The 13,517-nt window shown below is 50.9% G+C and overlaps 5 protein-coding genes across 5 annotated transcripts; 3 read left to right on the top strand and 2 right to left on the bottom strand.

The window, feature by feature from the left end:
* Positions 1-99: 99 nt before the first annotated feature.
* Positions 100-646, bottom strand: INS49_001556 (uncharacterized protein; the record flags this gene model as incomplete). Its single annotated transcript, XM_043162381.1, has 3 exons — positions 100-304; positions 434-545; positions 610-646. 3 exons carry the CDS (start codon positions 644-646, stop codon positions 100-102), a joined length of 354 nt encoding a protein of 117 aa, XP_043030887.1.
* A 972-nt stretch (positions 647-1,618) lies between these two features.
* On the top strand, positions 1,619-2,670 carry INS49_001555 (uncharacterized protein; the record flags this gene model as incomplete). The annotated part of the gene is made up of 3 exons (XM_043162380.1): positions 1,619-1,876; positions 1,931-2,501; positions 2,651-2,670. 3 exons carry the CDS (start codon positions 1,619-1,621, stop codon positions 2,668-2,670), a joined length of 849 nt encoding a protein of 282 aa, XP_043030886.1.
* Positions 2,671-3,364: 694 nt separating this feature from the next.
* Positions 3,365-5,044, bottom strand: INS49_001554 (uncharacterized protein; the record flags this gene model as incomplete). Its single annotated transcript, XM_043162379.1, has 3 exons — positions 3,365-4,426; positions 4,514-4,544; positions 5,007-5,044. 3 exons carry the CDS (start codon positions 5,042-5,044, stop codon positions 3,365-3,367), a joined length of 1,131 nt encoding a protein of 376 aa, XP_043030885.1.
* A 1,913-nt stretch (positions 5,045-6,957) lies between these two features.
* INS49_001553 (uncharacterized protein) lies at positions 6,958-8,846 on the top strand (the record flags this gene model as incomplete). The annotated part of the gene is made up of 6 exons (XM_043162378.1): positions 6,958-7,028; positions 7,078-7,387; positions 7,443-7,808; positions 7,902-7,960; positions 8,012-8,496; positions 8,599-8,846. The coding sequence occupies 6 exons, from the start codon at positions 6,958-6,960 to the stop codon at positions 8,844-8,846; spliced, it is 1,539 nt and encodes a 512-aa protein (XP_043030884.1).
* Positions 8,847-12,319: 3,473 nt separating this feature from the next.
* INS49_001552 (uncharacterized protein) lies at positions 12,320-13,183 on the top strand (the record flags this gene model as incomplete). The annotated part of the gene is made up of 2 exons (XM_043162377.1): positions 12,320-12,421; positions 12,482-13,183. 2 exons carry the CDS (start codon positions 12,320-12,322, stop codon positions 13,181-13,183), a joined length of 804 nt encoding a protein of 267 aa, XP_043030883.1.
* Positions 13,184-13,517: the final 334 nt, after the last annotated feature.

Here is a 13,517-nt window from a genome sequence, read left to right as displayed (position 1 = left end):
CGGGTATCGTACAACAGGTCTCCATGGAATTGGACCACCATTGCCAGAAAGCTTGCTTCGTCCTCGATTCCTCCAGCTCTTAAAACCCCTTGTATCCAACTATGAAGGAGGCACTGGCGCCGCAGCCTCGGTGCCTGTCGCACCTCGTTGTGTACCGGGTGGGGGAGGGAGAAACATGGGCAGGTAAGTCACGACAAGAGACATCAGACTCATGCCGACTGAAAAGTAGCCCGGTGTGCTGTTGCTCTTCTGGCTGTCTTCGCTCTCGCCCAGCCAGTTCTGGACGCTAAAAACCACGGCTGCCCTACATATTCACCGGATATTGTCAGCTTCCATTGCGTGTGTGGTTGCGCCTTTGCGGCGCGGGCGGTCGCGGCAGAGGCGCCGGCTCAACCGCGGTATGGAGTCGTGTACCAAGGCGTAAACGACGTACCATCCTATGTAGCGGTTGCGCATGAAGATCGCGGCCATCGGAAGGGTCTGGGAGAGGGTGGACGACAGCTCGGGGTTGTCGCCCTTGGACAATGGCTCCTGGTAGGGAATCACTGTGGAGATGGCTGTCAGTTGCTGGTCGCAAACGAGCGACGGCTTGGGCAGGCAAAAGCTTACCCAGGTCGGGCCTGCGTTGGTCCTTTTTTGATGCCATTGCGAAATGCTGAACCTCGGAAAGGCGGTAGGGTGTCAATTGAGCGGCTGGACGGAGGAGTTCGAACGCAAAGGGCCGTCAAGACATCACCGGTGTTGTAGCTCGCATTGGTGTTGTCCCGTTGCCGGCCGGGATTGATGCACTCCTTCGAAGCCAGGGTTGGGGGTGCGGCCCATGCACCCACCCTCCCCCTCCGGTCAAATGTGCAAATTGGGACGCAGATAGTTACAAAGTGAAGACGCCGCTCTCTTGCAAAACATGTCTTATGTGTGTTGTAACAAAAGACGCTACTTGAAACTCTGGGAATTAACAAATATGTCTACAAATATAAATTCAACTGAAATGCAAGAAACATTACACCCCCATGCAACTACGGCCTCACTCCTCACCTGCAGATCTACAGGCGATTCACAGGAACCACGGAGTGGTAGAGGATGGCATTTCTAGTATTTTCCAATCATTACCGAATGTAGTCTTCGCAGTAGTGGCTCTCGCCTATTGCGAAATTGCTTCAACAAGAAGGTAACACCAGCTCGTCCTTGTGATATCGGCAAGGAGGCTTTGTAGCAACTGCAGACTTGACCAGGATTGCCCCTCGGTTCGAAACCTCGCGACAGTGGGAATCCCGCTGAGTTCGGTTCCGTCGGCTCAGTCACTTAACAGTGCTCTAAATGTGATGTATACTGCACACTAAGAATATGTTCTTGCAAATACGAGGTTCCCTTTCATCGAACCACGCGCATCATGCATATCTCGTAAATTCATGGGGCAATCCCGAGGCCAAGAGTGCCGAGGCGGCCCACCAGTGCTCCTTTTTCAATGATACCTTCCTAATTCGACGTATGTTCACTTGCCATGCGACCTGCTGCCACAATATATATAAGGGAACCACTCGTTGGTGTAGTTTCAAAATGGAAGGATATCAGGCCGTTTGTCTGATTCCCTCGAGCCTCAACCTCCACCCCTTTCAAGATGCGTTCCGGCATTATCGTGCCGCTCACACTGTTGGGCTCTACAGGAGCCTCTATAGTCCCGCAGTTGAGGCGATCATCACCCGTGGTCTGCGGTCAGGATGAGGTTTCTGAGCATGAAAAAGAGTTGCTGGCAAGCCGACTAGGAGCAGGGACGAAATCGAGCTATCTCAGTTCGCGAGCCGACGAAGTTATCGATGTCAATGTATATCAGCACGTCGTTGCGTTCAATGAGACCTTGGAGGGCGGCTATCTTTCCGTGAGCCTGAGCCTGTTGCAACAATTGGTTCGACCCGACTAACCTCCACCCAAGAAAGATACAATGACCGCGCAGTTTCAGCTGCTTCAGGAGTCCTTCGCACCCTTCAATTTCAACCTGAAGCTCGCAGAAACTCAGTGGGTCGTCAACGAGACTCTCGCCTCCGTCAACAAAGGAGACGACATCGAGACCGTCGTCAAACAGGCTCTCCGGAAAGGCACCTACGCCGATCTGAACCTGTTCTACGTCGCCTACCTGACAGTCGGGCCCGGGAACGAAGGAACGGGCTGGTCGACGTGGCCGTGGGGCCTCGGCACCTGGACTCCCAACGGCACGGCGGAGCCCACGGAGTTTGACAAGTCCGTAGACGGGTGTTTCGTGAACTCCGCGACGGTGCCCAACGGCACCAACGACTGGGGCTACAACCAGGGCAAGATCGCCGTGCACGAGGCGGGCCACTGGTTCGGCCTGTTCCATGTCTTCGAGGGAGGCTGCTCAGGCCCCGGTGATTACGTGAATGATACGTTCCCTCAGGGCACCTACACCTACACGATCCAGGGCGTGTGCGATGATGCTCGGCCCGGGTGTTTCTTGGGCACTGATCCCCCGAACTATAAGAATCACAGTAAGTGACTTTCTACTACTCTAGCTACTTACTAAAAATCGCCATCTCAACCTGAGAATCTGCATTTGCCGTGGATATCTTGTGGCATAGTTCGCGATTTAAGAGACGAAGAAAAGCCCCAATACCTATGCTAATAACTCGTTTTGCAGTGGACTATTCGGATGAGTAAGTGATACAATACTAACATAGCCGTCCTCATAGCTTACTATTGAAATTTGGACTTTGCTAACCAGATCTATAGTCCATGTCGTGTCGAGTTCACAAAGGGACAAGAAGCTCGCATGCGCTTGATGTGGGATGAGTTTCGAGCAACTACGGAATAGCACCGCTGCCCAGTGATTTGTACAAATCAATTGGATATACACATGCTTCTAGCCAAATTGTTCAAGTCCCAGTATAATTTTGAATATCAGACACTCTGGTCGGCCTGCAACGTAAGTCCGGAAATATGACCGGTACTTGGTATTATCTGATGAGAATGGATATTCGCACGTAAGGAAACAGATGGTATACAGATGCCTTTCAAATATTACTCCCACAGCTAATTAAAGCACAAAGCCCACACCCATCAAACTGCACCCAATTTATATAATAAATCTGGTATATGAATTGTAGTGGGTACTATGTGTTTTGGGTGTGGGGTGTGCCGGGTGTGAGTGTACTAGGTGTGCAATGTATCTGGATACCATCCGTTCTCTTATCTGACCCTTTGTGTCCGTGTGTATTGCACATGTACTGCTTTGGGCGGAAAGCCCTGCGGCTTATCACGGCCATTGTTCTGCGTCTGATTCCCTTTCCAAAAACAATAGACAGATATGAATTGCTGCACAAATCTAGGAGTATTGATCTCGAAAGGCACGCACTCAGTCTCCCTTTTCCAGCCTAAGTCCTTCGTCCTCGGCCACCTGATCCTCTGTAAGCCCTCCATGTAGCTTGTCAAGGTACTTGTCAAACCGCCCAGAAACGCTAATGACCTTCTTGAGAATCTCATAAGTCAAAGTAGTGTTTTGCCACTTCGCATACTGCCTGGCTGTGGTAATAGCATTCCTGATCTGCCGACCATTCATCCCTTCCTCCTTCAAATCATCCAGATGGTGTCGGAGATCCGCCAGATCGATCGCCTCCCCGTCAATGCTGTCGAGTCGGTTGAAGAAGTTTTGCCATATGCAGAAACGCTGGAGTGAATCTAAAGCTGGGTATTGTATGGCAAGCTGGATTCTCGATTTGAAGGCTTCGTCGAATGTGCCAACTCGGTTGCTTGTGAGAATCAAAATGCCCTCGTAGTATTCCAGCACACGCAGGAAGACAGAGACCAGGGCATTCCTCTGCAGGTCTTCAAGGTTGCGTTGCTGGAGAAAGATGTCGGCCTCATCCAATAGCACAACACAGCCCCACAGCTTCCCCAAATATAGGACCGACTCCAGGTACTTTTCAACCTCTTCCGCTTTCGTCCCGACATCGCCGCATGTTACTCGATATAGGGGCTTCTCGGCTATCTCGGCAACGCTCTCTGCCGTTAGCGTCTTACCTGTTCCTGGGCCTCCGTGGAGGAGCAGAATCAGACCGTTTCCCTTGCCCTCAATCAGGTCCGTGTTTTTCTCAGACTCAAGCTGGTTGCTCACAAGGGCCCTGATGAGGTCTTTGTATTCACGTTGAATGACCACCTTCGAGAAGGCCTCCTTGTTCCACTTGACATCACTGATCCGGTCAGCCACAAGATCGAACCATTTCTTCGTGCGCAGATTGAAGCCCTTGATCTTTGGCGGGAGCAAGAACTCAAAACTCCCGTCTGGCGGGTCGTCATTCTCCATAGCTTTCCTAGGTAGGACGTCACCGAGATTGCCCTGGCGATTTCGACGCTGCGGAGCATCACTTTTGTGCAAGATTTGGTAGGTTTTCAGATCAATCACATAGCGCTCCTCGGCCTATCAGTTGCGTTAGGTCGGTTGTTGATATAGCAATCCATCGTTCAGCACAGGATGAATCAGACCATGTCAACAAACTACACTTACCAGATTGTTGTCGTTGGTATCCGCATCTCCACTGTATGACACCAATGCGCGCTTCCGACATTTCCAAAAACTTTTTCCACGACGTCGAAGTTGGTTGAATGTGGCGTCAGAGGCATATCCCAGGGGGAATATGTCCAGTGAATTGATGGGTATTCCGGATTCTTTATGGGTCCCTGCCTCAATCGAGATAGGCAGAGTCTCTTGCTTGCGTTGGAATTCTCCATCGAATTCCCAGTGCCATGCACTGAGCTCCAACTGTGGACTGGACTTAGCATGAGATTCCGACTTCTCAGGCTTCGTGGCGTCGGCTGTCTTGGCGTGCCTAAACGGTGTCGTCTCGCCACTTCGAATGACCCTGGGCCAGTCTTCGCAAATCCAGCCTTGCATCTCGTCATCTTTATTTTGGACCAGCAACTGCCCAGGCTTGAAAAGGTACTTAAGAAGTTCTGGGGTTATCTTGCCAAGGGATATTTTTGAGTCCGCTACCGCATACTCTGCCCCTTGGCTCTGGAGAATGTAGTCCCATAGCATTACCAGCTGTTGCTGGCTAGACGACGGAAGCGATAGCCGAATTCTCTCCCAGTCTTTTCGCTGATGAAAAACGAACAGATAAGGAGCTGCAAGCTCTGAAGTTTGTCGAAAGCTTTTGAGTATACTGGAGTATTCGACTTCTGCCTCCAAGAGCGCTTTAACAGCGTTCACCAGAGCGTTACTCACTGGTTGTATGGATTCATCCACCACAGCATCATTCGGATCGTGAGCAGCCGACTGTCCGTCTCTCATTCCTCGCGTTGTCGAACCGTCTTGAGGTATGCCGTACGTCTTATATACGAGGAAGGAGATGTCTTTGTTTCTCTCCAGGTACAAGTCAAAGTTCGTCACAGGAAGCTGCGATCGCAGCACTCCGGGCCCGCCCTGTCCCGTGGTCCATTGGGGACGATCGAAATACAAGGGAAATGAATTTCCTCTGCCTGCTGTGACCAATCTGGGGTTGGGATGGCTCAGCGGGTATCCACTTTGTGCGATTCGGTAGAGTATGAGATATTTAAAGGGTTTGCGAGTATTAGCCCGTGTGGACCCGAGCTGCTTGGCTCTTTTGTCCAAATGCTCGATCAGGTCTTCGAGTTCCTGGACATCAAGATCTTGTAAGTCGCCTCGTAGTGTTGTTGACCTAGAGCTCACTTCCGAATATGGCCGTTTCCTCGGGTTTCGTGTGACATGCGATGAATCCAGAGGTGTTCCTAACGGGTCTGTGGGCTCTATTCCATCGTTGGTTGTTTCGAGGAAACCTAGCGGACGGGTATGATTGTCTCCGTGATCGGTCATGAACTGAGGGCGTGGTGGAGGCATCCCCTGTGATTGCCACCCCGGTGGTGGAAAGCTGCCGCCACCCGGCGGCCTGAATGGGCCCAGCCCCGGGGGTGGAGGCATCACGGTCGTGGCCGTAGGACCAACAGGTTCAGTATAGATAAATCTCTTTCCTGATGATTCCACCGGAGCATCGACAGGTACAGTATAGACAGGTTTCTTTCGCCGACGAGCTTGATCATGAGCTGTAGCGTGAGTTCGTTTAGGTGATGTTGGCGGCATCAATGCTGAGAATTGTCTTGCCTGAACCTTGTCTTTCTGGCTCAGGTCATCTGAAATACTGATGGATATGCCAGTGAGTTGAGGAGCATTATCCCTAGCAGCTTGGGGCGGTTGTATCCCAACGATATCCAAAGGCGCCGGGCCAATTCCTCCCAAGCTCGAAAGGCGAAGAGCTTGAGGTTCATGTGTTCGCGATGGCAGAGTTTGAGGTTCCGGGTCCCCATCATCGGTACTAGCATATGAGCTGGAGGACACGCTGCTCGCATCTATTGACGAGTCAGTGGGTCAGAAAAATATGCCATGCAATAGACCCAGATCGTGACCGTGTTCACTAACCATGGCTGTCATCTTCAGCACCATCAGGAGGCGAGCGGACCCCATTCTCGTGGAATGAACAAGCGGAATCTTCACTGGATTGTCTAGATTCCATTTTTAAGCGATTTGAATTAGTCTCGTTGTCCCTGGCTGGTCAAACAACGTCGATATTCCGTGTGTGATATGTTGAGGCAGCTGATGTAGTGATGACAGACAACTCCGCTTCACAGTTGCGCCATATTTTAGGCACTGACTGAAAATGCCCAATCATACTGACTGCAGTATGCAGGATCTGTAAATTGCCAGCCGTTCATTTCAGGACGGCATGATGTTGTGTAACTTCGAACTGCGCCTCAAAGATGACTATCCGGGCTCCAATCCCTCATCCAATATCTTTTGAACACGAAACAGGACATGACGCACTCTTTCAACCCCTCTTGAGAAACGCCTTGAACTTTTCACAGATCGGTGTAGTGCTAAGCGCGAGTATTTCGTGTTCACTTTTCGCCCCTCCCGATAGAGCCAACCCCCTATCTGCCATGGCATCTACCGTGTCCCCGGCGCCAGCATCTTCTATCGCACGACAGATTGCGGGTACAAAAACTGCACAGTATGTTGATGCGGAAAACCACCAGGGAAGTGTTGACCTTGCATGCCAGGGATCCACTTGAAGCAGCTCAGATAGCTTTCGAAGATGGTGTAAAAGCCTTCCAAGAGATGACAAAAGACCCAAAGAAAAAGACCCTAGCCAGTGACATTTTGGCCTCGCATACGATGCAGGATGTCTTAGATGTGGTGCAGAGGGCAACCACGCACTACCATCGCGATCGCAGCCAGTCTAGATTTAGGGAGTACCTGAGCGCATTCTCTCACCGTGTGATGCATTATGGGAGTGTCATGGACGTGCTGGTACAGCATCATCCCGAGTATACTTCTCTAGCATGGGGAGCTATGAAGATTGTATTTGGTGTGAGTCCCTGCTTGCCTGGGGTTGAACATTAACCAGAATTAAGACATAATATAGGCTGTGATTGAGCATGAGCGCACGGGGATGACAATAGTCGCTGCTCTATGCGATATCTCGGAGTCACTTCCCACAGCAAAATCCGCGATTACGCTCTATCCAACGCCGGCAATGGTTGAAAGTGTATCAATGCTTTACGCACACATTATGCGTTTCCTCATCCGAGCTTGGAAGTTTTATCACGAGAGCAAACTTATGCATGCTGTACATTCAGTCACAAGGCCGGCGGCCCTGCGCTATGACGACCTTCTCAAGTCGATACAAAGGGATACTGAGTCCATTCGAAGACTGGCCATGACGAATAGTCAGGAGGAGGTCAGAAGCATACGCAACGAGGTGCTAGACTTGAGAGAAAGGCTCGAAATGGTGATAGCTGGTCGACAGATCGACTCGGATGCTTTGGGTTGTCTTCAAGGCAAGATGGATGTTTTGACTGAGATGCTGACTGAATTTCGACAGACGCAAGCCTGGGCAAACGCTGCTCAGACAAAGTCGCAAATGGAGATGCATGCTTCAATGTCAGCATTCCATTCATCACAAGCATTACTGATGTTACACTCGCAATGCAGTGTCGACCACAAGCTCGTCTTGCAGACGGCATTAGCTGAGCAGTCTTACTATCGGAATAGGCCCGGAACCAGGGGCGTGCTCTTCTGGAACTCGCCCAAGCTACGAGCATGGGATAGGTCAAATTCTTCATGCACTATCTTACTAAAGTCCACACACCGCGAACGGATTCAAACCCGGGGATTTTGTGTGGAAGTCGTTGAGCAAATCCTCAGCGCCCCAACAAAGCTTGGGCAATCCGGCCCCAAAAGATTCAAACCATCCTCCAGAATTGTTCTTTGGGTTCTGGGTGACAGGGGCAGGACCTATTCCTTAACGGAGACACTGAAGAGCTTAGTCTATCAGGCTCTTTGCTTCAAATTCGCGGCTGCTGAAAGTACCAGCCCGAACGAGATCTCTTTTCATGTCACCAAGTTCAGGAACACCTACTTCGAGGAAGACTACCTGCAAATCCTGGGAAGCTTGCTTCAAGATTTCAAACTCATCTGTACGTTTCAGTTTCATTTCAATGTTCTCTTACCCACTCCTGTCTTCTTGGGCACTCGTACCCAGAAATGGGACTCTGTATTAGGTCACTGACACGTCGTAGACATTGTCGCCAACGCGGAGGCCTTTGCGCCTGATACAGCCGCGCAATGCCGGGATTTGCTTGGCCAACTATCACGCATGCTGTCTGGCCGCAGCGCCGAGACAGTATTGAAGATCATCACTACAGCTTACGGTCCCCTGGAGCGAAAGAAAGACAGCGAGGCGCAAGACCTCGTCTTGGATGTTGGCAGGGGTCGCGGGCGGAGAATCGTGAAGCAAGGCCTGGGTCGTCAGAGGGCCAGACTGTAAAAATAACTCTGTCAAATACAATGGAAGAGGTAGTTTAACTTACCCACTCGGAAGGCTTGATGCTCACCAGGGGTTCACGTGTACCCATCTCATGAAGAGATGGTAGCAGGTCCTGAGCGGGGAGTCACCAAATCATCGTGCCGCGAGCTGAGAGTACTCTTTTGAGCTTCCCTTCCCAGGTACATTCTGATGAGGTGCTTGTATGCAGATTAAACCTGTGAGCATGGAGGCAGACGCAAATTGTCGCCAGCATTGCTTTAGACTTCTGGGTTGTATTGGAGTTATTACTGCATATAGTATCAAGATGCAGGAAACGTGTTGGCGTTAATTCGCACAAAGAGGCCGGTGCCGAGCTGACGTGTGTTTGGTGGTCGATGTGCAGAGCCGAAGTTGCAACATCATGAAGAGTGACCAGAGGAATGATAGTCTAGCAGACTGGGCACAATTGCTCATGTATTTGTTCCAAGGCCTTTTTTCTCTGGATTGAATACGTATCATCGGCGAGTGAAAGGAATCCCACTTCTGTTAACTCTCATGTGTACATTGGGTGTTTAGGTCTTGGGTGTGTGGGTATTGGGAAGGTTTTAGGTGTATACTAGTAGGTGTTAAGTGTGAAGGTCAGGGGTGTCTGGGTGTTGGGTGTGTGAGTGTACGAATAAGCCTGGGTAATGTGCTCTAATTAGTTGCAGCTGTGGACCGGTGTACCATCCGTTTTTACAGGTGTGAATATCCGTCCTCATAACAATATCCGATCCAGTGGTAGTCCCCCCAATGCGGCTTTACTGATTCCGTGTGACCTTGGTCTTGACCACGCTCATACGACTTGGACTTCCAGTAGACTGCAGTTGCGTTCTGAGGTATCACAGCTGCACAGCGTTATATGTCAGAACAGTGATTAGTAATCTAGGGAGGAATGTAAAAACATACTCCCGACACCATGGAGGGCCGGACTCCCCATACAATCATTGTTCTCGTCCTACAATGCGGTGATTACTGTAGACTAGCATGAACCCTGTCCACAGGGGGGCTTTACGTCACCGCCGGTTACCGAATTAGGCATCGTATTCCGCCAAGACCTGATAGTCTTGGCGGGCTTTCTTTCTGTCTTTGAGCCCTCAGAATCCTCAGGCTCACTTCAGCCTCCATTGAACCAAGACTATGAGCATACCTGGACATAATCGACGCCAAGAAATGCGCACAGCTGATGGTTGATGTTCTATGCTTCGTAAAGGAGCATGAGAACAAAGCAGACCACAGTTTGCCACACATGCCGGGCCCACAAGCTAGGTGTAGGTGATCCTTTCCTCGTCTCGACCAGCTGTTGATCATCTGTGCAGTGCGACGGAAAGCGCCCGGCTTGTTCTCAGTGTCTGTTCCTGGGGCGATCGTGCGAAGGATATCAAATCGACGCCGTCTTCGTTCCCTATCAGCCGACGCCACAGAAGCGGAAGCCTAGAAAGACACCCCGGGTGTCTTCTGCACCTGGACAAGCAGCGCAGACGAGCACCGCTTGGCAATCGAAGAACGGGAGCTCTGGCCTTGCCAAGGCGCGTGCCCAAAAGGCTTGGCGATGCCCTCCACCCAGCCTCGTTGATCCGCCAACTGCTGGCGAATTCACAGCAGTTATCCTCAACTGCTTCACTCCCGGGAATGACTTCGTGCCATCTACTCCGGACTCGAGCACAATTCAAGTCTGCGGCGCCTGGGTGGGTGTGCTTCCCAGGCTCGCAGATGAGATGCACTGCGAAGCTCTTATTTTCGCAGCAGTCAAGGCGTTCGGGACTGCCATCCTTGACAGAGGGCCGGATGGGAAACGTATGAACTTTCGAAGCCTCGAAGCCTACAACTCAACGCTGCAGCAGTTGCAGCATGATCTGATTGGGTCCAAGATGTCCTTCGACATAAAGACTGCGGCTTCCATTGCGTGTTTGGCCATGGTGGAGGTGAGTGCCGGAGCTGTTTTTCTTGACAAGGACTTTTGTAATAATCAGTACCTGTTAGTTGATATTTCCGACTTCTACCGATGGTTTCTACGCCCACTTCACTGGACTCGGTGTACTCTTTCAATTTTACCCGCCGGAGTTGTTCAGTTCTGACATTTATCATACCATATTCGTCGGCTGTAGGCCTATACTTGTGAGTGTCACTATTTTAGAGTCCTTCGTCGCGGGATTTTTAACACATCGGGCAGTACTTTCATGCTTTGGACCGAAGAAAGCCCACATTCCTTGCCCAATCTCAATGGACAACAAAACCATTTTGTTTCTACCCACCTTCGGATATGCAGCTCCTCATAAGTGATGCTACCACGCTCCCGTCCTTGCTAGAGGCTATTGATAATTTGGGCAGTCTACCATCCGATACAGCTATATCAGAAGCTCAACGGATAAGGTCCGGGTTTCTGGACGTGCATAAGAGCCTATGCAAATGGAAAAGTCTTTACGAGATGGATGCAACCTGTCCTTGGTTTCCAAACATAATGACGGCGAACGTTCACATTCATACCCTATCGTTTGAGATTATCTGTCTCACGGAAATAGAGAAGGTCGATTTGTTCCTGGCTAGTCACGGAAGCACCTTTGGGTCGGCCGCGGGCCAGACATTGGAGATCAAATACTCAGACAGGAAAGCCTGGGAGCTCGCTGACAAGGACTGCCAGAGCGTTGAATATTTTCTTCAAGAGGAGATGAGATTGTTTGGGCCAGCTTCTGCAGTCTTCCCACTACGGATTGCTTATGATGTGCTGAGCAGAGATAGTCAAGGGAATCAAGAGGGTATGAGGCGGATTCAGGGACTCCTTGACCGAATTCGTCAAACGGGTATCTCAGCTATCCCACATTTCCCGGCCAGATTAGCAGAGTTTGAATCCTTTCATTGAAGGCAACCGAAATTGGAATAATTCCGAGTGTATACGCTGTTACATGAGCAAATCCATAATTAACTCTGTGCTGCCACGACCCATGGACAGCACCGTGATGAGTGAATGCATGTGCCACCGCAGAGAAAACTTCTTGACTTTTAGTAATATGTCAGCGTTATCTCCCTCAGCGGATGACTGCATGCTGCCTCTTAGACCAGCCCCAAGGCCTCCACTACCTATAGGAGGCGTTTGCAAAACAGGTGTGCCTGGACGAAGGGGGTGCACCCCAGGATTGTGCTGTGCAGTCTAACCTAATCTGGCATGTAAGTCCGCCAAGACTGGCTGACATGGAGCCTCACCCACAACGTTGCAGTTCAAGGACAGTCGGCGTAAACACCACATGCCTTGAAGATTAACAATCGATACTAAAATAATAACTCATCCGGAAGAAAGTTTCCTCGCGCTTGCTAAGCATGCCTTTCGCCATTGTATGAATTTCTTCGTTCCTTTCTATAAAATCAAGACCAAGTCCAGCACATCCAATTATCAGTTAATTATCTTGCAACCAACCTAACATTGAGCAAATTCAGATATTCAGTCAACAGTCCCAATCATGCCGTCTTCAACTTTCAAAAGCACCATCAACATCACGCATAGCGGCACTGCCACTGCCATCCTCTCTATCGATGGCATCAACTTTCTGACAGACCCTTTCGTAAGTCATTCTTTTCCACTCGCATCCCGCCACAGGGTCATACACACTAACGCTATCCAGTTCTCACCCGCCGGCACCGAGCATGTATATGGCCCTCACGTTCTGCGGAACAGTGACTCGCCCGCCCTCACCCTCGATGCCCTACCACCCATAGGCGCTGTTTTGCTGTCCCACGAGGACCACTGGGACAACCTCGACGACCTCGGCCGCCAGCTCCTCGACGGGCGCCGCGTCCTCACCACTCTCGACGGCGCCTCCAAACTCGCGCCCCGCCCTGGCGTCGTCGGTCTGGCCCCGTGGCAGACCGTCGATCTCCGAGCCGGGGGTCGTAACTTCCGCGCCACCGGGACCCCGTGCGTCCACCTGCCCGGCGGCGAGTGCACGGGCTTCGTGCTCGAGTGCGAGGAGTTCGGCAAGGGCTCCAACGGGAAGCCGAACGCTATTTACTTCTCTGGAGACACGATCTATGTCGAGGAGGCTTCTCGGGGCCTGCGCGAGAAGTGGAACGTCGTGGTTGCGTTGATGAATCTCGGGAGGGCCAGTGTGCCATTCCCGGAAGAGAAGCTGCAGATCACGATGGATGGGGCACAGGCGGCGAAGCTGTTCCGGGAGATTGGAGCGGAGGTCTTGGTGCCGATGCACTTTGAGTCATGGGGCCATTTCACGCAGTTCGGTGGTGAATTGAGGGAGGTTTTCAAGCAGGAGGGGTTGGCTGGCAGCGTCTGTTGGCTGGGGCCTGGGGTGGAGAAAAAGATATTCTAATCTGCCATGCGGATATTAAACCATACAGAAGCTAGGTAAATTGGGGAGACAGTATGGTCGTTGCATTTCTATTAGCAGATGTGGACTACGAATCAAGTACATCTTCTCATGGTTGATAATTGGAATACGTTATCTGTACGAGCTTCAAGCCCGTTGAGTCGCGATCAAGCCGATATTGGTGTCGAGTTTTGTCCAAGCCCGCAGATCAGTCTCTTGAGAATGCTCCGCAATAAGATAAGATGATTTTGTAATTCAAGAGGGAAGGATTTGCCAATCGAGCATAAGCCTTCCTTCAAACACTTCTGTGATTCTAGTATTCTGGAGTTCGGACATG

The sequence above is a fragment of the Diaporthe citri genome (assembly GCF_014595645.1).
Source record: "Diaporthe citri strain NFHF-8-4 chromosome Unknown scaffold_1, whole genome shotgun sequence".
Classification (NCBI taxonomy): domain Eukaryota; kingdom Fungi; phylum Ascomycota; class Sordariomycetes; order Diaporthales; family Diaporthaceae; genus Diaporthe; species Diaporthe citri.
This window is presented reverse-complemented; position numbering and strand designations above follow the sequence as displayed.